The sequence below is a fragment of the Malaclemys terrapin genome, chromosome 3 (assembly GCF_027887155.1).
Source record: "Malaclemys terrapin pileata isolate rMalTer1 chromosome 3, rMalTer1.hap1, whole genome shotgun sequence".
In the NCBI taxonomy this organism is placed as follows: Eukaryota; Metazoa; Chordata; order Testudines; family Emydidae; genus Malaclemys; species Malaclemys terrapin.
The window spans coordinates 75,205,600-75,233,265 of NC_071507.1; the positions used below are offsets into that span (position 1 = coordinate 75,205,600).

General features: G+C 38.8%; 1 protein-coding gene across 1 annotated transcript in view; it reads right to left on the reverse strand.

Moving 5' to 3' along the window:
• The window catches only part of RYR2 (ryanodine receptor 2), a 687,809-nt gene that overhangs the window by 251,776 nt on the left and 408,367 nt on the right, over positions 1-27,666 (reverse strand). The window contains exons 28-37 of the mRNA XM_054022704.1: positions 25,405-25,613; positions 22,681-22,855; positions 13,475-13,683; positions 11,411-11,757; positions 10,385-10,499; positions 9,353-9,513; positions 7,622-7,781; positions 7,265-7,351; positions 4,652-4,878; positions 1,955-2,756 (exon numbers count right to left, since the gene is read on the reverse strand). Coding sequence (XP_053878679.1) covers positions 1,955-2,756; positions 4,652-4,878; positions 7,265-7,351; positions 7,622-7,781; positions 9,353-9,513; positions 10,385-10,499; positions 11,411-11,757; positions 13,475-13,683; positions 22,681-22,855; positions 25,405-25,613 — 2,492 coding nt within the window. The remainder of the gene's footprint in view (positions 1-1,954; positions 2,757-4,651; positions 4,879-7,264; positions 7,352-7,621; positions 7,782-9,352; positions 9,514-10,384; positions 10,500-11,410; positions 11,758-13,474; positions 13,684-22,680; positions 22,856-25,404; positions 25,614-27,666) is intronic.

Genomic DNA, 27,666 nt, shown 5'->3' on the forward strand with positions numbered 1-27,666 from the left:
AAGATCCCCCTTAAGCCCAACTAATAACCACAGGGCAGCTCAAATGAGAGAGTGCAACTTACATTTCTGTTTTTTTGTGTTTGGCTAAATGTTTCATTGGCACCCTCTAGTTTTTCGTTTCGGGAGAGAGTGTGTACATGCGCAAGTGAGAGATCATGCCAAAACTGTTGAAAATTCTGCTGTCTTTATGTAATATTTTTTGCTGATAGCACAGTAGATTTAGAGGAAGAAGTGAACACACTATAACACAGATTCACAAGCAATTGTGATAGTAAAGATTTATTTTATCATCCAGTGCAACCCCTGACACTACAGGATTATACTTTGCAATATTTTTTCTAGTGAGTTGTCAATTCTACTTCTAAACTCTCTTTTTAAATATCTCCATTATAGTAAACCTCAGAGTTACAAACACCTTGGGAATGGAAGTTGTTCATAACTCTGAAATGTCCATAACTCTGAACAAAACCTTATGGCTGTTTTTTCAGAAGTTTACAACTGAACACTGACTTAATACAACTTTGAAACTTTATTATGGAGAAGAAAAATGCCGTTTCCCCTTTTTTTTTATTAGTTTACATTTAACACAGTACTGTACTGTATTTGCTTTTGTTATTGTTCTTTGTCTCTGCTACTGCCTGATTGTGTACTTCTGGTCCAAATGAGGTGTGTGGTTGACTGGTCAGTTCATAACTCTGGTGTTCGTAACTCTGAGGTTCTATTGTACTTCCCCTTGGGAGGCCACTCAACGGTCAACCAAATTTCCAGATTTCTCTGTTAAAGTTTTTTCTTATCCCATACTGAGCTTATATGTTCCTTTTATTCATTTCATTCCATTCCCCTTTGTTAGATTTCCTGTACCATGCTTCCTCGAAGTTTACACCCTTCTACTATTTGCCCCTCTTAAGTTATTACTTACAAGAGCCAGGCTATACATATATAATTCCTTTATCTTTCTTTATAAAATAATCACATCCATCTCTTATTCATTAAAGGTGAGGTCACCCAGATCACAGCCTATGCACCGTTTATATCCCAATTAATCTAATTTGATGGCTTCCAGGGATTTAAGTGGTACCTAGGCCTTGTGCTGTCTCTCTGCTCAGGGATGAATTTCATCCTAGAAACTACATTGTGCCATTTAAGATAGCTTATAGAAAGGGGTATCACACACAGTCACACTGCTTCAGGGCAACAATTGGAGGCATTCTGCGTAAACTGACAAAATGACTCCCACAACTTCTGGGCATGTGGAGGCAGAATGACTATGTCTGCTATTATTCCAGTGCCGGTTCAGCCTTTTGTTATTGTTGTTATTTGGTTGGTTGTTTTTTTCTCTCTGCTCTGTTGATTGGCCAGCCTTTTTTTTTTTTTGGCTTGGTTGCTCCAGGGGGCACCAAAAATGGCCAAATGCCTGGCTGTTCCTGAATAAGCTCCATGTAGTCAAGCCCTTAGTCCACTCACACCCAACCAGTCACTACTCAACTATGTAACAGCCAGGAAGAAAATAGCTCTTAGAAGCTGCTCTCACTTGGGTATCTACTAATAGCCACAATTCTCCAAAGAAAGTTGAAGGGAAAATGTAATAAATTATATAGAAGTCGCTGCTTCTAAATTTATAAAACGACAATTTTATTTTTTTATTCAGAAGATATTTCCTACCTAACTATGTTTTATTTATGTCAGATTTGGTTCAAAACAGGTCTCACAACGTCCACCAAGGCTACTGCTATCATAGGGCAATAAAGGGGATAATGCAAAATTATATCATCAATAGCAATTATATTTTTAAAACACAATGTAAAACAGCACTAAACATGCACATGTTCCTGCAAAAAAGAGTGTATGGCTTGAAATATGCTGCTGGACTGCTGTGTTCCTTTAAATATTTGAATGAAAGGAAGGAGGGAGTATAAAATATACGAACATCCACTGATACTATCACAGTCATTACCTGTAATTTTACTGGTTCAGGAAGTTTCATTTGAAGAAGACCTTCCTTCAGCACCCGCCCCCCTTTGACTTCGTCCTCTCCTCCTTCTGGCTTTAGCTCCACTGCACTCAGCTCCTTCTCTGGCACTTCACTCTCATCCTCCTGGCTCATGTCTTCCTTGAAAACGCTGGGCTCAATCAGCTGCAAGATGTGTTTCAGATCCCCATTATGGAAGACTCCCATGATTAGCAGGGTGTAAAAAAGCTTGATGAGAGGGACAAATAGAAACTCTGTAGTACCCCCTACTGGATCTCTGACATGGAGGTTGCCCTCTTGAACAGCCTCGGTCAGCATCTCTATAGTTTTGGCCTTTAAGATATCCAGAGGAAATTCAGGGCTAAATTGATAGCACTCACTGCTAATGCTTACAAAACTGGGAGAGGAGAACTGGATTCTAGGCCGTAGTGAAGTGCTGAGTCCTATACCAGGGAGGCCATGTTTTTTGTTCTCATCAGGAAACAGAGTAATGCTCTTGGTCTCATTCGTCATCGGAACAATAAATTCGTTATTCATCATTAACCTGGCCGTGGCATAGGTGTTGAGGTGGATGTCAATGAGTAAGTCATAATAGCCTGTGCGAAGCAAGCCTGGCATATACTTATTCTCAATGCCATAGAGAAGCTGAGATTCATCCACATGGCTGCACATAGCATGTGCCACCCGGTTGTTCCCTAGAGCACAAACAGCTGAATACAATCGGAGGGTATGATAGTGAAATTTCAGCAATTCTTCCTGTTCTGTCAGTTCTAAAATATCTATAGACCTGTAGAGAAGAAGGGAAAATAGAGGAAGTTCCATATCAGTGCAATAGCTAGGAACATAGGACCCAAAATTCAAAAAAGTTATTCAGAATTCTACAATTGTGCAACATGGGCAAATTAGCCATTGTCTGGACCTTGACTTTTTGACTTCCTGACTTTCAGATATTTAAACTTGCAATTTTATAGACAACGGACGGCTTAAAAATTATGACCCAAGCCTTGAAATTGTTTAGACTGAAAAAAACTATCACTTCAAAAAACTCCAATAGTCTTCAGTGGGAGCAGGATCAGGCTGATTTATTTAAAACAAATTTCCCTTTAGATTTAGATTAGAAAAAACAATTTAGATAATTGAGAACATAAAGACAACATTCCAATTTAAATTTTCACTAATCATGCTACTTATTTACTTTTCATTTCAGGTTGGACAATGAAAATAGTCTACTCACAAATACTGCACGTGAATGTATTACATTTTTTGAGGTTTTATTTAAATGTTTCCTTTAGAATTTAACATTAATAAAACCATGGAAATGCTTCTATTGGTCACTAGTTTTGTAAAAGCTTACTTTTACAAAAATAATTTTGGGGCTTTTCATAAATGTAGGTTGGGTTTTTTTACATTGCTTTCAATTTTCTTCTTTTTAAAAACAAAAACAAATAAAACCTATATGCATTGGAGTTGAGTAACAGTCTTGCAGTCTTCCAAGTTTGAAACACAACAGTAATGGAGATTTCAAAACCACCTAGTTCATGAATACCTCTTGCTCTCATCTGTACATTTTAAAAAGTGAGATCAGATCATAATACAAGCTAATCACTTTTAGGGCTAAATCCTCCTCTCAGTGCCAAGACCAAGGAGTCAGGCGTGCACAGGGAGATTTCAAAGGGGCAAAAAGAGACACCCTGCTCTGCTGCCAGCATGCCCGTCCTCAAACTTGATTGGTATCTGAGCTAGCCTCTCTGGCACACAGGGGGTGTGGCTGCTCCTCTCCAGCTCCCCAACACCAGACCTGCTTCCTGTGCTGTGGAACCAAGTCAGTTCCACTCCCTCTGAGGCCCTTCATAGCCCTGGAAGGAGGAGCAGGATTTGCCCCACAATATTTTTTAACAAATATACTCAAGCTGCATATGATATTTAGGTTTTTCACTAGGGACCACAATGCACTAATTCTCACTCTCCACATATCCCATGCACAGGTCTGAAGAGAATATATGTAAAACATAATCAAAACAGGCGGTTTATTCTACCGAGATTGGGTTTTGAAGAGCCTTAAAGCACACAGCATATCAGAGTTGTTTGATTATTGTTAACACAAAAATCCAAGTAAATTACTAGACTACAAAAAACACTGAAAGACATTGTACACATTCACAAGCCACAACTGAGGCTTTCTCCCTTCTGACCTATCTAATGCTTTGTAAGGATTAGTTTCAAGATGTTACCAGCAGCTTTGTACATATTTCCCCTCTCAGCAAAATAATATACAAAACAAAATCAGGCATGCATTGTCTGCATCTCTATGTAGTGCTGGCATCCACAGAAGCACTTGCTTCTCCCTGAGGAGAAAAAACCCAAATCTGTCATAAATGCTAATTGGCAATGTCTCTTTAATTCAAGAGATCTCTTGTTGTTGAACACAACTAGAAACAGTTTAATAAAACCAGTGATGATATTTATGTGACCCAGTTAATAATTCAGTAATTGAATTTAAATGAGGCCTGCAAAAAGGGGTTCATTTCTAAGTCAGAATATATTATTTGTATTTATATATATTGTACATATGCACGAGAGAAAGGGAACTGACTGTCTAGCAGACTATTTTCTTGCTACTTGTCTGACCTCATAAAACCCACACCTACTCTCATTCAATTTATACATACAAACAAAGCCAACCTGTTTTCTTCTGGGATATGGAGGGACATGAACTGCAAAGGATCCAAGCACTGTACCATCCAGCCTTGACGTTCACTGACCCGTGAGATATCAACCTTCAGAAAGTGGTTTGGCATTCTGCTCCACAGCACATGGGTCAAAAACTGGACATGGAGTCGGGGAGGGCATTGAGGGACTGGGTTTTTATGCTCGCTTTTGAACAAGCCAGCAGACAATGGCATTACATTCTGGAGACAGCAAGAGAGGAGACAGTTTTATAATCACTATAGGACAATGCGGTGTATGATAATATACAAGACGAATGTGCTGCAAACAGATACGAAATCAATGCAATGAAACAAGCATAGTATGGTAGGAATGTCGCATTTTACGCAGCTCCCACAAAACAGGCTGGGGACTGCTGGCTCTCAAAGCAAAATATAAAACACTAAATAGAGCTTGCCTAAGGGGATGTCTTAGAGGTGTAGTAATGAGCTGGGGGTGAAAATATTATCTAGCTGCCTTGAAACCAGAGATATGAAATCCAATAATCCTTCACCCACTCTGAAACTTCAGCCTTTCGTTCCTCCAAGACAGAGTTCAAGTTCTGTGCAATTCAAGTTTGCTAGAAGCAAGCAGTTTGGGTGAATCCTTGAAAACTGAAGCCCAATCTCTTCTGTATGGACATTAATGATCCCATGGCCCTATTTGTAAGAGTAAGGGTTTTCCCTGGCATTCAGACCAAAAATTGTACCCCCGTCTCCACCATCACAAGTTATTTATTATGTCCGCCTCCTAATTCAGAAGAAGCTAATTTCAGCACGAAGAATAGGATTTAGAGGCCTCCATGGAACCTTAAAAACTCTGTGTTAGTTCTTCTGGGCTGCAACCCTTTTCATGAGACTACACAGTATCCCATACATATAAATTGACTCTGCGCTAAAGCAGACATCAGTGCATTGGATATATTTAAAAATGAAAATCCACACCTTTTTTACCTATACAAGTGTACATTCGAATTCTATCAGTTTTTGATATTATTTATACTACCAATACTAATTGTTTATATTGCAATAGGACAGAGGTCTAGGTCAGGATCAGGGTCCCCTTGGGCTGTAAAAACACACAAGTGGCAGTTCCTTCTCCAAGAAGGCTTGTTGCTCTCTTCTACTACAAAAAATCACTTCTGAAGATTTGTTGCTGATTGTTGCTCATTATTAAAGCCAAACCAAGGCCTTAATAAAGGCATTTTGAGCTTCAGAAAAATAGGCACCGAAGGCTAGATTTGGCTCTGGTCCTCTATAGATAAAAAGGGCAGTAAGCCTCTACCGCTCCCTGCCCAGCCACCTAGGACATGCCCAGATCATGCCTCTGAGCATGGGATGGGAGAGAGAGCAGGGGCTGCACAACTTATACATCCAGCTGCAGTATATGGGCAGGGAATGGACATGGAGAGGACGAGTCCTTAGTTTGCACAGCTAGCATTACACCAGTTAGAGTAGCTGGCTGAGCAGACAGATATGGAGTATGCTACATTGCCAACACTATTTTATTAAATTACTCCCTGCAACAAGAAAAAAGATGGAAGAAAAATCGTGCCTCTCGAAGACACAATTTGTTCCTGATGCTCCTCCTGAGAAGGCACAGCAACATGCTGCCCCATAGTAAGCCTGGAGACTCAGGCCACGTCTACCCTAACACTTATGCCAGCAAAACTTTTGTCACTCTGGAGTGTGAAAAAATGCACTCCCACCAATAGAGTTTGTTGAGCTGGTTTTATTATGGTGATGGGAAAGCTCCCTCCCATCAGCATAAAGTGGCTACACAAGCACTCCTACAGCAGCACAGTTGTATTGGTGCAGCTGTGCCATTGTTACCTTGTAAGTGTAGACATGGCCTCAATCCAGCACTAAATATCCCAAATCATTAAATTCAGCTAATACACACAGTAACTTTTGTGATACAAATATGTATATAACCCTCATAACTGTTCTTTACTACAGAATGACAAAATATAATCAGGTTCGGGGAGTGAAATAATGAGAGTTATAGAATTTGACTAAATTTGCAATAGTGACAGATAAAATGAGCACATCGTCCCTTTCACAATGTGAATAGCACCTCATGCATTCGCACTGCAGGAATATGTGATTTTAGAATCTTTTCACAAAAGGTTGAGATTCTTCCACAATGTTCACATTTATTTTAGCTGTGACTACCTTATATGTTCATACCATGTATGTGATGGCTTCAGAGAAGACATGATACGATCTAATGAATAAATAGTGCATACTTTAAAATTGACCTAGTCATTTTATTCATTGCATGACATACATCATGAAGGGTGACAAGCATAAGAAATAAATATTGCATTTACAGTTTGGAAATATTTAAGTTCTCAGATGCAATCTTATGAAAATTGTTTTATCCTGTGCCATAAGATAAAATTTCCAAGCCTACTTGCAAGCAAGAACCAAAATATGTGCCTTACAAAATGCCATACTATACAATTGCACCAACAAATATATCCCCAACACCAGAAACATACTTAATTTAACAAAAGAGCAATAATTGGATGTTATCTGATATAACAATTAAGCTTATAGAGAAACGAATAAGTGTGGTCTTATTTACCTTTATCCTTCCCAACTCAAACTGGAAAACATTGGGGCTTGTAGCTTGTGCAAATACTGCAGGAAATAACTTAGTACTTGGTTCAACCTAAATCACAAACAGAAATACACAGTGACTGAAGATAGCAAAACACCATTGATGCTAAGAAATCTATCACTTGTGTCAACTGCTTATAGGCTGAAACTACTGCGCGAAACTCTAGAAGATCACAATTGGGGTTCAGAAGAGAGAGAGGATTACAATCGCATCAGAGGAGATAACTTTTCCTTTCATTTCTATTACTAAATAAGGCTAGTAAAATTCAATCTACTAGCTTTTCTCATCTGGATGAGGTGACAAAACCAAATAAATATATACCTGATAATAGGTGCTCAGTTCCTTGCCATTAGCAGTGAAGGTCAGCAGACCACTGGCAGCATCGACCACACAACCAATCTCCAGTCCATTGTTGTTGCGACCTTGTCCGGGGCTCATGCTCTCTCCAGCGCACACCATATAGCAGTTACTACGTTTGATACTGAATTTCAAGAGATACATTTGTGACTAGCATGTGAGTTTGTATGGGATGGTATTGTTGTAGTCTATTTATTCAAATTAAATTATACTGTTGCAGTGATCAGGGTACTGCTGAAACTGGCATGTTGTATTAACGCCATGGTTGGAATCCTGGCCTCATTCATAGCAAAACTCCCACTGATGGCAATGAAGCCAGAATTTCTGTAAACTTCGGAAAATTTTACGACAAAACAAGAACCAGCCCAAACCTTTACATGAACCAGACAAAAGAGATTCCTGGAGTTAACATTTTACATGGTTTATTTTTATGCACCCCTCAGGGCCGGTTCCAGGCACCAGCTGAGCAAGCTGGTACTTGGGGCGGCAGCTTGTAGGAGGCGGCATTCCGCCCAATCCTAGGGCGGCACGGCCACTTTTTTTTTTTTTTTTTTTTGTGGTGTTCCGCTCCAGGCGCGGAGGAGGGGAGTGCCCTGCAGCAAGCCCGGCAGGGCAGCCTGCGTCCTTCCCTCCCAGCCGACCGGAGCAGCGCAGAGCCATCCCCACTGCTAGCCGGGGCACATCTGCAGCACCCCTGAACCCTGGCTCTGGCTGCGCCTCAGGTTTTTTTTTTTTTTTTTTGCTTTGCCATTCTAGCCGCCCCGTTTTTGTTTGCTTGGGGTGGCCAAAAAGCCAGAGCTGGCCCTGGCACCCCTGAACTTACGGGTGAAATACCGTGAAAGCATGAAAACAGCCAGCCTAATTCTGGCCTGACTAGAAGCAGGAAGTACCAGAATTCTAACAGGAGACTGTTCAGACATAAAATACAGAAGGATCACAGCACACTATTACTGAAAAATTGCTTACTTTGATTTATTTTATAATTATATGATAAAAATGAGAATTGGAATATAAATATTGTACTTACATTTCAGTGTATAGTATATAGCACAGTATAAACAAGTCATTGTATGAAATTTTAGTTTGTACAGACTTCGCTAGTGCTTTTTATGTAACTTACTATAATACTAGGCAAATATCTAGATGAGTTAATATATGCCCTGAAAGACCTCTGCATACCCGTTTGAAAACCACTGATCTAGCCCAGTATCCTGTCTTCCAACAGTGGCCACTGCCAGATGCTTCAGAGGGAATGACCAGAACTGGTCATCATCAAGGGCCCCATCCCCTGTCATACACTCCCAGTTTCTGGCAGTCACAGGCTAGGGATATCCAGAGCATGGGGTTGCATCTCTGCCCATGTTGGCTAATAGCCATTGATGGATCTATCCTCCATAAACTTATCTAATTCTTTTTTGAACCCAGTTATACTTTTGGCCTTCACAGCATCCCCTGGCAATGAGTTCCACAGATTGCTTGTGCATTGTGTGAAGAAGTACTTCCTTTTATTTGTTCCTGATCCCTATTAATTTCATTGGTTGACCCCTCAACATTTAAGGGTCGGATTCTCCTCTGTAATACCCATTTTATACCAGTATAACTAAACATTACTTTCAATTTATACAGGTGCTAAATGTTTAAAAACATATCAAGTATAAAACAATTCAATGAAAAAGAAAAATAATTGGAACAAACCTCTCATGAACCTTTCCTTTTTCATCCCCTAGTGTCACTGTAACAGTGCGTACTCTGTCCAAGTCAAAGGTCATGTCATATTGATGGAAGTCAGATGTAATCCAGCCCACCCAGACATTAGCAGGTTCTTGCCCAGGAAATATTCTCACCGAGTAATAGTACTGTCAATAAATTAACAATATCCCATGGTGTTAATATTTGGTTTATATGTTATAATTTTGATTCAGAATTAATTTGTTGCTTTAAAATCTTGTCGTTTATTTTTCACAATCTAATTGGGATGAATCAGCTTTTGTGAACAGATATAGTCTTGTTCAAGAGTAACTCATTAGTAGAGCAATGGAAGAATGATGTCTTGTATTGCACTGACGTGTCCTGCAAAAAAGGGTCTTATTTAAACTGAAAGACAAGGAGGATAAAAAAAGATGCATATTTGTTTAACAAAATACATGCAGATACAGTGGCGGTATGTTCACATTACAGTGAGTAGAGGATGAATAGACATACGGGTGCATTATTATGCCTGCAAATACTGGAAACACAGTAAACTGAGCAGATTTAAGGGGCTGATCCTGTCACTGATCCACGCACAAAACTGCCATTGATTTCAGTGGGACTTCCACATTTCATACTCTGAATCAGGATCATGTATTTAGTTGTTGACTCTTTAAATCTCTACATTTGAGTAGCTCTGGGCTTGACTAGCTGTTTCAAAATAGGGCCATATTCTGCCCTTGTTCTGTTCTTGTTCTGTTGCCCATGGATGTTCTTTTAAGCATAGATCCAAGCTAAGTTACGGCTCTTCAAATAGGAGTTGTTTTGGATTTGTTGTTAAGTAGGAGGCATGTCAAAATGGAATGAGTGTGGTGATCTCAAGTTTTGCTACACAGTACTACTACAGAAAATTGCATAAAAAATATGGCCCTTGATAAAAGGGAGAAAAATTGAATGTGTTCACTTAGACTCTACTAGCAAAGGTAAGCAAACGTTAGAAAAGCAAACAGCAAAAATATGAACACTCTGTTGACATACCGTAGAAGTATGCATCAAGTAATCATAGTCATCTCTGTCATCTGCCAGAACATCCTCTGTGAGCCGTGCAGAGTGGCTTGTGCTGTAATCTGGCTTTGTCCTTCTGAGCATAAACCTGTAATACATTTAGTTGGGTCCAGATTGTTATTTATTGTTCACATCAGGTAAGGGTGGAACAAGAGCTTTACAGAAGACACAGGGTAAAATTTTCAAGCTTGCCTAAGTGGCTTAGAAGCTTAAATTCTATTCTCAAAAGTCATTTAGGAGCCTAAGTTCCATTGACTTTAAATGAGAGCTTGTCTCTTAAGTACTTATGTCACTTATAAAAATGGATTTAGGCTTATCCACTGCCCGTATTCCAAAAGTTTACAATTTAACATGACAAAACAAGCTAGGAGATAAGCAAAAGTAGGGAGGGAATGGAAAGATAAAGATTTCAGTAATATGTCTGGACAGTTACTAATTTTGGGTATGAGTATCTTGTGGATCAGATGGGGAAGGGGATGGTTTGTTTGATTACCCATGAAAATGAGGAAGATAAAGATATAACATAGTGAATATTCTTGCCTCACTTAATGGGGCATGAGAGAAGACCATGAAAGTTCAGATATTCACCAAAGCTTCTTTGGCCTTTGCTGGAAGTCTTGTGAGCATAATTTTCTGAAGAAATTTTCAGTATTTCCTAGTTTTGACAGGATCAGAAAAAACCCTCTGGTGCTTTTAGAGGGCCTTTCATCAGAGAATGTCAAAAGACTGCATTTAGCGTCACAATATCCTTAGAGGAAGGCTTCTTTTATAGATTTCTGTTTCTTCTATTTAACAGATGATGAAAGGGAGGCTCAGTGTTACACAATGATTCAGTGGCAGAGCTGGGAATAGAACCCAGGAATCCCGACTGTCAGTTTAGCACTACAGAAAACTTTTACGGGTGATATGGGGAGGGATTTAAAATGAATTTTCTAGTAACATTTAAAGTGAACCCAACCCACCGTATTATGACAAAAACAGATCAAATATGTGACTGACCTTTGTTTAAGACGTGAAGGTTTCTCTTGAGTGTAATCCTTGTGGTTATTGAACTCCAGTTTTGTAGCTTCTTTTTCTGCCCGGTCAGGCACTAGGTGACCATGAGCTGTCTTCATCAGAACCTCAAAATCAGAATCAGCATCATAATCCTCCAAGTCACTTTTTGGGCCAAAAAGACCAGTGCCTGGCAACCCTCCTGCTGATATTTTGGAGAATACTTCTGCACACTCAATAGGCATGCTCAAGCGAAAAAACATGATGCCTGTTTTGCTGTTCTGTGAGCCAAAGGACTTCTGAGTGACCTTCAAACAGGGGGAGCTGTCTGTGGTGCCATCTATTCTCATCACCTATCAAATATAAAAGCTCATTTATTATAAAAGTAAATGTCTTCCCCTCCTACACCCAAATGTTCCAGTTTTATTTTTAGCGTAATATATTTAATGTATTTAGAGTTACAAAATGATTAAATGTTACAATATGGCAGAGACATTTAATTAAACATCAGCATGCACTATAGCAGCGAGTGCAGGTAAATACATTGACAAGTGAATGAAATTGCTTCCTTTTAGCACTTATAAACTGGATATTCAGTCAAAGACTATGCCCACTATTTTTTGCAATAGTAATCCAACCTTGGCCAGTATGATCCATAATAACTCAGACACAAGACACAAAGAAAGAGAAAGAACAATATTTCTTTTTACGTATGCTTCCTGTTATATTTCAGTAGGGACAGAGTTTCAGTTTCATTCAGATATGGCTTTCATGTAGTCTGGTAAAAACTGATTGCAATTTTATAGAGTTAAATGTATTTTGAAAATGTATGCATTTGTACAGATTTTTGTTATTAGATAAAACAAACAATCTGCAAACAGCCTATTGTCTATTCAGGAGAGTGAATATAAAAACTGAGAAACAATTTCCATTGAACACATGAACTTAGGGTATTACATTGAATTTGTGCACGCAAGCATAAAAAGGTGACCAGAATTTCAGTTCCTGTATTTAAATGCCTGTGGAGTACAGTCAGCAAAAGTACATGTAGAACTCTGAAGTGTCTTTATATATTACAGTCCATATTTTGAGAAAGAGAGAGAAATACTGTTAAGATCGCAAAGGTGATGTCACAGAAGTTAGGAAATACCAGAGATGAAAGTTACCAAGGCAATCTTAACTCTGCTCCCTTGTGCATATGCCTTATGATACAGGGTAACATTTTCAAAAGAACTTAAGTCAGTTAGTACTTAAGAGCCAGATTTTTAAAAGTGTTTAGGTGTTGCTTTGCTCAGCATTGTAACACCTAGCTGATTTAGGAGCCTAAATCCCTTTTGAAAATGAGACTTAGGAGCCTAAGTCTCATTAAAAGTCAATGAGAGACTCCGAAGTGCCTGCGTCACATTTAAAAATGATATTTAGGTGTCGCAGTGCTGATTAGAGAAAGATCTACATACCTCTTAAAAACGGAGCTTAAGTCACTTAGGTGCTTGTGAAAATGTTACTCATAATCTTTGACTTTTTTTTTTTGTAGAATGCTTGTCTTGTTCAGTGTGGAGTTTGTATGGAGTGCAGTATAAAACTTTTGGGTCAACAAGATACAAGCAAGTATTAAAAATTTACCTCACACATGGAGCACTATCTGATTTACACTATTGAATGAAGCAGGAATCTAAGTTAAAAACAATATAATTAAAGATTGTTTCATAATGTACTCATGCAAAGGGGTAGCGTTAAGGTTGTGGAAGCAATCTTAACTTTGGAACTTTCAGGCTTTTGACAGCTCAACTTGGCAAGCTTAATATATGATTTTATATATTTATTTAGGAGTCTAATACATTCATACTCCTCCAAGAGATCACTCATTGGCTGACAGAATTAATTATCATGTTCTCATTGAGCTACAATCATAGTTTACCAGGGTGAGTGAGTGCATGTCAGATGCCAACACTGATATCCCTATTCAAAGGGAAGGCTGAAATAGCAAAAGCGGCAAGTTAACTGTAAAGTTCATTTAATTAAAACAAATTCCTGAAAAATTAACAGGAAACATTAATGTAGAATGCAAACCTCAATATGTTCATGGTTTGGTGGCACTGGGAAAAACTGAGGGAGTCTCTTGCTGAGCCACATGGTAATGTCTCTGTTTGTATTAACAGCAAAGGGTTCATAGCCTTCTTGTAAGCCACAGATAGTAAAATATTTCAGGGAGCTGACATTTTTCCCAAAGTTCATTCTTCCCACTTGAGACAAGCCCAAGCTGCACACAGGTAATAAACCTATAGAAAGAAAGAAAGAAAGAAAGAAAGAAAGAAAGAAAGAAAGAAAGAAAGAAAGAAAGAAAGAAAGAATTTATGCATCTTATATATTATAAAAGTGTTTTCTTGACATAACACAGGCGGAAATGGTTTGGGATAAAAATGCCTGAATCCCAGAAAGTACAAACTCCTGTACTAGTGTGTAGTATGCTACCACCCAGGAATCAGCAAGCAGCACATTTCTTTTATTGTTCTGAACAGAAGCCTCTCTAAAAGGAGATGCAGCAAGAAATGCTATCCCATACCAGATAATTCACTCTTCAGAAATATTAGACAGTGATTGCCATATTGAACATAGGGCCAAATTCTCTGCTGGTGACCAGTGCTGCCAGTGCTCATGATTTAAAAGTCTTACAGTATTTGATTTTGCTCATCAAGCTTCAGCTCAGAGTTGTGGGTTTTTTTTTGTTTTGTTTTGTTTTGTTTTTAAAACAAGAACCTCACCTTTCCTTTAAAAAAAAAGTTTCTAGCCCTAATGGCTGCAGAGAAAAACTTGAAAACATGTCCCAAAGGTAACCTAAAAACCAGAAGGGCAAATAAAAAGAACCCACATTTATTTCTTTAAATCTCATTATTTTTACACCAATCTTATGATATTTTGGGGTCAGATTCGTGACTTATGAATGCTTAGGGTAGGCAATACTGTACTGTAACTTCCATTAAGTTGATGGATGGGGTTGTCCCTGTGTAGCATCAGGTGCAAGTTTGGGATACAACTCTAGAACAAGACTGGTCTCTCGGTACTTCACTTCTAAGAGAAGACCCTATTCATTAAAGAATGAAATTCACTCCTGTGCTGAGTCAACACAAGACCTATGCACCACTTCAAAAATTACATTAAGACATCTCTGGTTGTTAGGTTCAGTCTGTCATTTTAGAAAACGTATTTCCTTCTCTTTCTCCTATTCATCCTTCTTGTTCCCCTTCCATCTAACAATACTATTGAAAACTTATCTGACTTGTCTGCTAAAAAAAATAATCAATTAAGTTTAAAAAAAACTGTCAAAAAGGAAATTCCCTTCTTGCCCCCCAAGAAATGTAAATCTGGATGCTCCACTCCATTACGCTGGTAGAGGTGAGTAGAATCTAATGGAAATGGGGGAGGAGAAATGGCAATGGTCAGCAGGCAGAGCAGCTGGGTCTTCCCATTCTTTGGGACCCCTAAAATTAGGGGCTATGCAGGATGGGAAGGAGCAGAGCCTCCATGCATGACATGCGCTGCATACACAAGTAAAAGAATGTCACAGCCAAAAGCCACAGTGGTTAATGCTGTTCTGCATTAACTTCCAGACTTCAAAACTTCCTTTGAATATTTTATTACAGATAAGAAAGATTCACTGTCATTTACATGTGTGTTAAGCACGATAAACATAAGGCCAGAAACTACAAGCTGCAGACTCTAGTCTGTAAGATTAATGTCTAGATTTCTATCTTTGTGACCAGGCTTTTAGTAATGAGACATCAGTTTCACACACAGATAATGAGAGTGCTCAGTTAGTATGATTTATGACTACTTTTTATTGCAAATCCATTGTTAAAATATAATACAAACCATTTGTCAGCAGAATAACAGAACTAAACGGGAAAAATCATATTAAACAATTTATAACGAGGGGAGTTATATTTGCATAAATCAATATATATTTAAATTAATATCTGCCTCACAGCTTAACTTACAGGGAAGCTAACATGCACCCTGCAGAGTTCAATGAACCATGAATGATTGCAAATGTTTTTAGGCAAAGCCAAAAATCACAGCTCTGTCTGCAGTAGGATGACAGATCTTGATGCATCACTCAAGAAGCGTTGTTCTTGGGAGCAACTGTCCCTGAGGGAAGCAGTTAGCGTACTTAGAGGAAGGGTGTTCAGAGAAGACAGCATGGACCTCTGTAATGCAACTCACCATTTGCAAGTTTCCACTTTATATATGGTGGAACTAGATATAAATTTATCAGACTTAAACCACATGCCCGCCTGCCTAACACCTTGTCTCCCTTTACCTCTGTTTCTTATTGATGTAAAGCACTTTGAGAGTTCTTCAGGATGAAGGACAACATATGAATGTCAGTCATTCTTGGGTAGAACTGACCAGCGCTAAGCAGACATTCAAGAGGAAGAAGGAACAAAAAGCCTCCCTTCCTCTTACAAAAGGGGAAAGCACAATTGCAATTCTTGTGCTAAGGGAGTACCAGGACCGTACAAAGGGAGCTACTGCACAGTAGCATTAATCTTTCCAGAATGGGTGGTATTATAGCCCTGCCCCACACTCCACAATGACATGCTTGTAAAGAGGGGTGCCAAGATTATGCTCCCCAGGCACTCTAAGGAAGTAGGCACTGTAGGAAGTGATGTGTCTGAGTGACTCAATGTCTCCAAGAGCTCTCAATGGAGTAGTACAGCCCTGCACCATCCTCAATATAAAAAAAATCTTTAAGGAGCATTGATATAACATACACTTGACACAAATGACTCTAGAAACAACACGCAATATTCCACACAAACATTCTGACTTCATTTTTTTAAGAGCATTATAGATTGGAAACTATGAGTGCATGCCGTGTTTGTATGAGCAGTTTTGGAACAGTCAGAATGCTACTGAAGTTATTAGTGACAGTATAGAGGAGCCATTTAAGAAACTACAGGTGTATTTCTTTGATGTAGATAGGATTTTGTCTCATAAAGGAAAAAATATATACATTTAGAATGAAATTTCAAGAAGTCCCTGTCATCCTCTCTGAAGACAAAAAAATGTACATGGAAAAAAAGAGCTCCAAAATTTACTCAAAAACAGGAAAGTGGAAGAATAAAATGCTGTCTGCATCAAATTCATGTGAATTTGCAATACAAGAGCAGCTCGTTAAGGTGGGTTTTAACAAGGGTCAATGTTTCATGTAAGTAAGTGGCAATATTTTTACCAAATTCTGTATCTACAGCTATTGGAGATACAACTCACATGAGCTAGACCCTTACTACAGCAATCAGCTCATATATGAAAGAGCTGAGTTATTCATAATACAGGTAGTGGCAGTTGCTGTGATGAGCAGAAGCAAGCAGCAAAATAGTAGGAGTGGAGAAGCTGAGTATATAATGAAAATGCAGTCCTGCATCTCAGGAGAGATCATCACCCCTAACAAGAAAGGGAAATGAGCTGTGTACAAGATGACACACATACACTATTAATTCTACTATATGCATGCATGTCTGTCAGATCTGGAGTAGTATTCTCACAGAGGCACACATTATTAGAAATATAATATACAGTTGCTTCTCATCACATGTTCACTAACATGGTAAAATTAATAGGAATCATAACCTTAGCAGATACTGTACCTGCTTTTCAGACATACAGATGTATTTATTGTACTAAGGTAAGCTGTCTTTAAGTTACACGTATCTGACCAAGCAGCCTACGTTGCAATGAATTTTGGACTAAATCCTCACCCAGGAAATTTTTTCACTTGATGTCAATTGGCAAAATGCAGAAGGTTCTCATTAACTCAGTAACCAGTCAGTGTGACATGGAGATGACAATCCGTATCATCAGCCCAGTTCCACCAACCAGATTAATCCACCAGATAAACCACCAACTCATTCTGCAATAGCCAAAATCCCCCAAATCCCCCACACTGGACCAGTATTTGCTGTGGTGCCTCATACATTGAGTGAAAATGGTTGAAGATGCCTATGGCAGCATTAATTTGCTCCGTAGGTCAAATCCTTCCCTGACTGACATGCAATGCAATCATACCAAAGTAGATGCAGTTGCACAGGGCATGAGTCAGGGTAGGATTTGCCCCTCCCCACACCCCTGGGTTTCTTTTGGCAGATGCATATTGAATAAGAGATTTGGTCCTGAAAACAACTCCATCCACTTTTTCCACACCCAAGGTGAACCACATAATGCCACTCTTTGCTTAGGGCAAAAGAATAGGGCAGCATAATTTCCATGTAATTTATACTCTTTTGGAGAAGACTGGGTGCAACTTGTAACCTTTTTGCCAAATATACAGTGCAGACATGAAAATCATGCTCTGAAGTTGCAGTGGTATAACTGGGGACAGAATTTGAATCATACTATTTACCTGGCTGAATATTCAGAATTATGCATGAATACACCATACCTCCTGCATGAAATCTCTCTTGCACAATCATATATAATGTGCAATTATTATTTAATAGTTATGTTTATTACTTACAAGAGTGATATCTCAAGTGGTACCGTCTGTCATAATTCTGTGGAACTCTTCTTGTTGGCAGCAGACCCTAAAATAGGGGCCTGTGAGCCTGATTAGTAACTTGGCAGAGAGCCATATTCCCTTTCCCTGATTATAAATATGTTATAACACCGGCACTGGCTTATAAGTAGGCTGTGTCCTCTGAAGCAGGGCAGATGGCTCTGACAAATTGTTATTTTTTGCCTGAAGTGAAAAGCCTCATTCTGCAGCAACCTAAATCTCCAACTGCCTGAAGCTGGGAGTGGACAACAGGGGATGGATCACTCAAAATTTCCCTCTAAAGCATCCAGTACTGGCCACTGTCAACCTCTCAATTACCTTATTGGTTCAATGGTTGGTCGGGGGAGTTAGGGGTAGAGAGATAATTCTTGCCTGCTTTCTGAGGGCAGGTCTACACTACAGCAGGGATCGATGCTCTGAGATCAATCCACCGGTGGTTGATTTAGCAGGTCTAGTAAAGACCCGCCAAATCGACTTCAGATCGCTCTCCAGTTGACCCCTGTACTCTACCCCTGACGAGAAGAGTAAGGAAAGTGGATGGGAGATTTTCTCCCATCGACCCCCCGCAGTGTAGATCCCATGGTAACTCAACCTAAGGTTCATCAACTCCAGCTACGTTATTCACTTACCGCGGTAGTGTAGACATAGCCTGAGTTACAGCTATAAGGCCTTGTTCAGTAATAAGGGCTGTGAAGTTCACAGAATTGTGCACACTAGTAGGTGGAAGCACGAGTCTTTGACTCACACCCACCACATCTTCCCTGAGTGGGGAATGTAAATGAAACCAGGAGCAGCTCTGGGGCAGCACTGCTCTAGAAAGCAGGAGACACAAAAATGAGCACTTCCTCTTCTTATAGCAGAGCTGGGGAAGCTGATGCAGGAGTAGCCATTTAACATTCATCTGTTCTATTAACTCCACATCCTACTAAAATAGAGGCCAAAGAAAGTACAATGTAACCTGTTATTAAAAGCTATAATTTTGAAAGCACAGTAACATACTCTAAGAGATGTGTGCTCATCAGTCAATGCAGGTGTCTTTAGCATGTAGAGACACATGCCATTTAAACTGACAAATGCACGTGCCACAATGTGCTGTTGCATAATTACATCAACTTACTTACACTCTGTGAATATGGCACAGAAAATATTTACAGTAGGGGTGAATGCACACCATAGCAGACTAGAAAACTGAAGCTTTTTTTTTTTAATTAAGAGAGAGAAATAAGATTTTCATGACCCCATAAAAGTGCTGTTATATTCAGCATCAAGGCCCAAAAAGGAAAACCACTATGGCTCCATGACATGAATATGGGACAGGCAGCAGGGAAGTCAGACAAAGAGGATTTGATTCAAAGCCAATTAAAGTGAATGGAAAGACTCCCAGTGGTTAACTGGTCTTTTGATCAGACACCTCCTGCATTCGATGAACTGCTCCACAACAGTTCTATGACAATGTGGAGAGGAACTTGTGCACAGGAAAGGACACTCTCTTCTATATATGTTTCTACTGCAATGGGATCACACTCAGTGTTCTATAAATAATTAATATCAGGCAAGGCTTGAGGAAGCCCATTGTCTCTTGTATGTCTGCAGAAGCATCTCTCAGAGTTGCTTCAATGCCTTTTTGAAACTGGAAACACAAATTGTGTCGCATAAAATACTGCAAATGCCGACAGAATGAAGCAAGTTTTTGTTCTACATTGAATATTTTGAGGGTGAAATTCTATTGGGCAATACAATCATGTTTCTGGCAAGCCGTTTAGAGATTATTTAGCAATATATGTATCATTCAGAAAAAAACAGAACACAAACTTTCAAAATATGCAGTGAACAAACACAAATCTTCATTAACAGGAACCTGTCAAGTCTGAGATTTAAAATTCCATCTAGCAGTTTTATTTTCGTTTGTGGGTGTGTGCATTTTCCTGAGCAGCGCATTGAATTATTCAAAAACACTTCTATCAGACATTTGCAGCCCCACAGGCGTTCTGCAACTGTAGCTATTAAAATCAATTCTTAATTCTACATCCTGTCACTGAAGCAAACTTGAGATTTAGGCCTAATCCAAAGCCCACTGAAGTGAATGGAAAAACTTTCCATTGTAAAAATGAAAATCAACGCTCATCTTCTTTGCACCAACAGTTCATTTACCTTCATTTTTCTTTTGAGGGCCTGAAGCTAAACCTCAGAAACAACCCCCCCAAGTGCAAATATTCTTACACCCAACAGCAGTTTGATTACTTACGGGAGTGCTAACAATCTGCAGCCAATTGCCTAGAAATGGCACAGCAAGATGCACTGTTTACCTACCATACAACAGTATAATGGCATGGGACATGCCTATTTGAGAGTTGTCTTATACAAGAATGCCCGCACAGTATTGCCACAGCTGCAGTCAGTGGAGGTACTTGAACTGTAGATCTCTTCATATACAAGATAGGGTGCAGCTTTCTGCAGGAGAGGCCCACAATTTTGGAACCTTTTCCTGTCCTTTGTACAAAACTGATTAGATTTGTTGCCCTTCTGGACAGACTGAAATGTTTGTTTGTTTACTCAAGCTTTAGATGTGACTGAAAGTTTTCTTTAGCAGTTGTACCTTTCATTGTTGATTGGCTTCTCCCAAAACACATTGTCTATCACATAAACTCTTGCCATGATCAGGTGCAATGGGTATGTGGTGTTTGCTTTGTTTTTATGTTATATTGGCATTGGGATAATATTTAGCCATTATTTATATTGTAAATGAAAGTTTATGCACACAAGCCCCATGGATGGGAGGTGGGTGCACATAAGCCCAACTAGTTGATGGGGGAAAGAGAGGTACACGTGAGCCTGGTTTGATGGGAAATAGAAGAACATAAAACCTCTTCATCAGGAGATACACTTTTCTGTCGGATTCTACCCTATAAAGAAGGGCTGCTGACACATAAGGGATTAAACAGATTGGATAAACACATTGCCTTCTCCCAACTCCAAACATCCACAACTACTAGTATTGAGGATAAAAATAATTTGGCAAAGGGGCTCATTCAGACGGGCGAAAGGAGGATACAGTTAAGATCGTGGAGCATGGTCCGTGGCATACAGTAGTTGTGGTACTGCTAAGGTGTGTGCCTCTGGGTGAGGAGTGGAGAGTATGTAGTGTTAAGTGACTTTACTTTTCATTTCCTGGCTTTTGTGGGTTTGCCTCAAATACGTGTGTAGCAACTCTAACTGCTTTGCAACAAATGTTTTATATAATTAGATAATATATTACATAAATAATATAAATAATTACAGTAACTAGTCATTGTACTATCACCCTACGGCCAGATCAACACTAACGTTTTTGCTGCCTTAATGAGCAGATCCTTAAACTGCAAACAAAATGAAAGGTTACTCGAATATAGGACAATGGGTGAGGCAATGTAAACACAATATTCACAAGTGAAAAACATAGGAAAGAGAACAAACAGAGGCAAGGGGAGGCCTGTCAAAAAAGATTTGTGTGGGAATAGTTTAATTTAAGGCTTTTTAAACTAATTTTAAAAATACATGGGATCTAGTTCATTAATAACAATTATCATTGTAAAATGATATAAAATGATTTTTCTTCTCTCAGCTAATACAAATCTGCCTATCAGAATCTTGCTATTTTCTTTTATGCTGAATGTAACTATTAGCACTCAGACCAATCTCCTTTCAACCTACAGCGGAGGTCACCAAAAAAGTGTATGATATTTATCTCGTGAATTTACCACTGGATTTCTTGTAAACCAGTATTGTCTACCCTGAGGTCCTCCAATGTATTTATTGCATGACAATGAAACTTTTTGGTGACTTCCACTATCCTTTCCTCATTCCAAAGTTGTGGAAAAAGTTCTGCATTGAAAATAAAGTTCATGATTTTTTTTAATCTTTCCCTTAAGGCTTTTTAAAACACATTTCTGACATTTAAAAAAATGACTCCCACACACACAACACATGATGGTATTACTGAAATGTAATATCTGAATTTTGGGTTGAATGATTCATCCCAAATCTCCCTGTTTCTTTCTTGAGACCAAATGAAAATATTTACACATTAAAGGAGGAAGAACTTTCCCTCCTCAGCAGGAGGGACAATCCTTATTGTCCTTTAAAATATTTTGAAAAATAAATGAATTGGTGGTGAAAGGTTCCATATTGCGTCCTCTGTTTGGCCACAGAACAGGCAGTGGCAGTATAAGCTTCCTGCATTTTGAGTGATGAGGTAGGTTGATTTTATTTACAGTCTTATTTCTGCAATTTCAGCCTTTCCTTGCTGATGTCATGGAGATAACAAGGGAATTCAAAGGAATCCCAGAATCCCAGTAGTCTGTGAAAAACTAAGTACTTCAGCCATGACTACAAGTTCTGAAGAAGTGCCCCAGTACAGTAGCAAAATGATGAACCAAGCTGTTCTATTTGCAATCACTAGTGCTCAAGATCAGCATCATACAGTAATTACTATTCTATTTCCACTGATGCACACCTTTTTGCCCTATGCAGTTCTCAGCTAAATGAGAGAAAGCAAAGTTACTGTAAAGCAATGCCAAGTAACAAGTGTTTTTCTGCCAAATAAACTATGCTATGCACATGTGACAAAGCTGCATTCTCATCTGCTCGTACACCCCCAAAGAGCATGGTAAAAGGATGTCAATCCACAATAGGCACAATCTAGCAACAAAAGCAAATTAACAGCACAAAGCGTGCAACCACTTACCATCACCAACCTCAAAGTCCTTGAATGCAAGCTCTGAACCTGAGTCATCAAGCAGGATTTCACCGTTCAGGGTGAACATCATGGTGTGCTCGTTCATGTCAACCATACACCCCACGACATCCCCTGCCAGCCAAGAGCGGCCAAAATGCTCATTACCCTGGTGCCACCGCTGGGCCTGAAAGGGATTTCAGAAAAGGATAAAAACAATGAGAGTATTTCTCTCCCCCTCAGTGATATGACTAATAATCATCCCCCTCAATTAACACAGCACTAGAATTAATACTTTTACAGCAACTCATTCTGAAACAATGCTCATGAGTATCACAATTACGCTTTGAGAGTGGCAATCCTACAATTAATTTTGTCGAAGCACTTCCAACATCAGCATTGTAAAATGAGGCCCAGTGAATAGACAGGGTAAATTGATATTTCAGCATATTAGTACACATGTAAGAACGTATTTTATTTTTATTTGGAAGATCTACAAAAGGTCTGTTATGAAAATAATATGGTCTCAATTGCAAAGTTAAATAGCTGCTTTATAGTATTTTTTAAATTATTTTCATGCAATTGCTTGGCCTCTAAATTTTATGCTTCCAAACAATCTTCAAAAATGTGTTATTCTAAATGCATTTATTTAGACTTATGCAACATGCCTGCCATGCTCTCTTAGGCCCTGAACATGCAGGGTGTTGAGCAATTCTTGGAAGTGATGAGCACCCTCAGTTCCCACTTGTTTCTATAGAAGAAGTTGAGGGCATTCATTACCTCAAGGAATGGCTCAGCACCTTGCATGACTGACCTCTAGAGGAATAAATATTGCAGGTTTTGATGGGTGCCCTTTGTTGTGGAGTTTGCATAAGAGCAGAATCTAAATAAATACATACAAATTCTTAGTAAATTTACAACAACAACAAAACCCACTATCAATGACTAACTCTTCCTAACACACCAATTCTATCAGGACTAAGTTTCCAATCCTTACTACCAACTCCTGAAAAGCCTGGGAGAACACGGGAGCCTTGCGGCATGCCCTGAAAGTCAACAATCTCAAGCTCTCTCTGACCAAGGGGGATGGGAATGAATTCCAAAACTGAAGAACCTTCATCTAAAATCCCTCCTGTAAACAGCCTCCCAAATAAACTTGAAACTGTTAGTTCCAGCACCTCAGCTGATCTCAACTGCTGTGGTACAGTAAGAGGATAGAGCCATTTTTAAAAGGTAGTCACAGCTAAAATCCTTAAGAAATGTATCAATCAAAACCAACATCTTAGACAGCACCTTGAAATCAGATGGGAACCAGAATAGAGCACACATCAAGGGTAAAATGTGCTTCCTGCAAGAAATACAACTTAAAAAGGGGATAACGTCCATTACATTAATCTTAGCAAAACAAAAAGTATTACTAAAATCCCATTATTGGCTTACAAAGACTGAGATTGTATTAGCTTGGAAAACTTCACTGATGACATGGTTTACACCTAAAACAAGGCACGGAGTGGCATTCTCACTGCTGCTTTAGGGGTTAGTGATCTTACACAGTTGCAAGGAAAGCATCAAGGCCTCAACTCAGGATTTAGCAGCTGATTGATTCTCAGCTTTTTATTATCATTTTCAAATATATTCAGTGCCCATCCTCTGCTAATGATAGGACACTGTGAATGGTTATTTAATTTTACCAATAATTTAAAAAATTCTGACTTTTCAGTTCAATGTTAAGGCATCTCAATTTGTATCATACAACACTGTCAAATAAAAATGCAGTAACAACAATAAAATAGGGCTGAGGTAGGTTTGGCTTGACAATCTGCATTTCTGAAAATTGAGTTTATGAAGAGTAATGGTAACTTCTGTCAAGTATTATAATAACAACAACATGACTGAATTCCCCAACTCCAGACACATAATGCATTTAATATGCATTTTTGTACAAAGACATGAGTCACCACTAGTCTAGATAGCAACTGTTATCATGGCAGAGATTTCACATGCCTACACACTACAATTATTTTTTTCTGCCACACTTTAATGAGTCATTTGACTCTTGTGAAGGATCAAAAACCAGAGGCATAAAAAAATGTTCTACTTATCTCTATATTACCCATACAATTAGATTTTAATCTCTCCTTCTTTCTTTCTTACCAAAGTTGGAGCTAGAACTACATGCTTTCTCATACTACATGCTATCAGAAATTTCCATTAAAAAGTTAGTCTTCATTTTCATAACTTTTACATTCCTATATTCTTAATCAAATTCAGTCCAATGGAATTACTGCTGACAATGAAAATTACATTAACTTTCTTATATATATGTCCTATAGGGAGACCACTGCACTAGGATTCAGAAGAAATGGGTTCTAATCTCAGCTCTCCCAATGACTTGATTTAGGGTAAGTTACTTAAGTGCTCTGTGCCTCAAATACTCAGCCAATTTTGTACAGCGTTTTGAGATTTTCATATGAAAAGACCTATGTATGTGCCAAATGTTCTTACTGTATTTTTGCCAAGTCATACGGTTCTACATTCTAAAATATTATTTTACCTTTCATTTCACCCAGACCTTAAAGAGGATTCTTAATATTTTCAAACCCTGAAACAAAAGCTAAGGCACAGAAGGGTATTAAGCTGAAACAACTAGAATAGGAAGAAAAAATTAAGTGATTTTTGTTAACAACTTACTGTCACTACTTGCAATCAATCCCATCAAAACAAACCTATACAAACCTTGAAGCCATCAAAGACAAAAGCTTGCTCATCTGAGCCAAGTTCCTGGTCTGGCTGGCAGCCTGGCCTGGTCCAGCCAACTCTCATGTCTCCTGCAGTGACTGCCTCAAACTCAAAGTACCATTTTCCAGCCTTTACTGCGTAAGTCTTCTCAGTGCGGAATATTCGGAATCTTTCCATTATCCCAGTGCACACGTCTGACCTTGTAGCTGTGACGTTTAAAAAAAAAAAGACCCTTATGTTTATCTGATAACAAAATGAAAGTGATGAAAATAAAAGGAGATTACTGTATAGTATCCATACTTCTCAACCTTATTGAAAAATATTATGAAATAGATAGTGGCATTTAGCAATGATTTACTGTAGGCCACGAGGGGAGGATAGCTCAGCAGTTTGAGCATTGGCCTGCTAAACCCAAGGTTGTGAGTTCAATCCTTGAGGGAGCCATTTAGGGATCTGGGACAAAAATCTGTCTGCGGATTGGTCCTGCTTTGATGACCTCCTGAGGTCCCTTCTAACCCTGGTATTCTATGATCATGATGCTGCATAGTCAAGAATTAAAGCCCCAAAAGCTCAGTTAATACAGTGAGCTAGTAATGCTACCAATGATTGGTAATGCACAAGAGAATATCATAGACTCAGATTTTAAAGGCCAGAAGGTTCATTATGATCATCTACTCTGGCCTCCTGCATAACACAGACTACAGAATTTTTACTCAGTATTCCTACTTCAAGCCTATATTTTATGGTTGAGATAGGTCATATATTTTTGAAAGACATCCCATCTTGATTTAAAGACTTCAAGAGATGGAGTTAACACTACATCCCTAGATAAATTGTCCCAAAGAGTAATTACACCTCACTGTGGGGGGGGGGGGGGAGTGCTTTATTTTCAGTCTAAATTTTTCTAACTTCAACACCCAAGTCTTTGGATCTTGTTATGACACTCCTTGCTAAATGAGAGTCCTCTACTATCAGAAATCTTCTTCCCTAGTTGGTACTTCTAACTGGGATCAAGTCACCACTTAATCTGATCTTTGATATGCTAATTAGATAGAGCTTCTTAAATCTCTCATTGTAACACTCTTGTACAAATATTTATTTACTGTAATGAGGCCTACCCACAGTTATATGTGCATAGCTAAGAGCACCTGGACCATGTAATTTAAGCATCCTTTTTCTGCAGTGGGAGGAGTGGGCAGAAGGAAAGGATACATTTATCTGCATGAGTCTCTAACAAATGTACACACCAGATGACCACATTTCTGCGTTAGAAAAAATATCAACTTCCGACAAGGAGAAAGGGCAGAGGGTTTGAAAAAAACAGATGCCCTTTAAAATACAAGTGTAGGAAAAATAATGGGCATTTCTTATTATAATAAAACTGACTGATTTGAGGTTAAGTGGATGAGGTTACATCTTTTATTTGACCTACTTCTATTGGTGGGAGAGACAAGCTTTTGTGAATACACAGAGCTCAAGGCTGTAAACTGTTCAAGAGTAAAAGAAAAATCAATGTTTTGATGATGCTTGAAATCAGACCCAAAGAGGTATTTAGAAAATATTGCTAGACTCTGAAATAAAATATAAGATTCTAATTGAATAGACTATTCTTATTCACTTTCCATCCTAAACTGTTGTATAGATATTGTGTCCTATTAAACAGTTGCCCTGATTGCAACAGCTAAAGAACAGCACACAAGTTTACAGGCTAAAAGGTTACTTATAAGTATCACATTTTCTCCCTTGAACATACTTTCCCTTCAAGACTAATATGGCTACATGACAATTCACTCAAGAGGGACTCAGCATGAAACACGATTTAAAAAATCTCCAGTAGAAGGACACATTAATCTTACTCTTACCACTGACATTATTATGCAAACACTGTGTCATCTTGATCACAACAAATGTAAACTCCACAAAAAGATTAGTCATACACTGCATAAGTGAACCATTACGGCTCCTAATGCACCAGAGAACAGTGGAATAGTTGGGAAATGCATGGGTTTAAAAAATAATCTGTCAGTAAATAAAATGTATTTAGATTTTTAAAAGGAAAGAATGTGCATGTGTCACTTTGGAGTGCATGAATACATCTATTATTCTCTCTTCTTTTTCCCTTACAACGGACACTGAGGTTTCACACTTTATCTCTAACCTCTGACCCTCTCCACCTACTCTCCTGAGCCCATACCTGTCCTGGACTCCTGCTTTCATGCACTCCTCTTCCTTCCTCCTCAACCTCCAACTCTTCTCTGG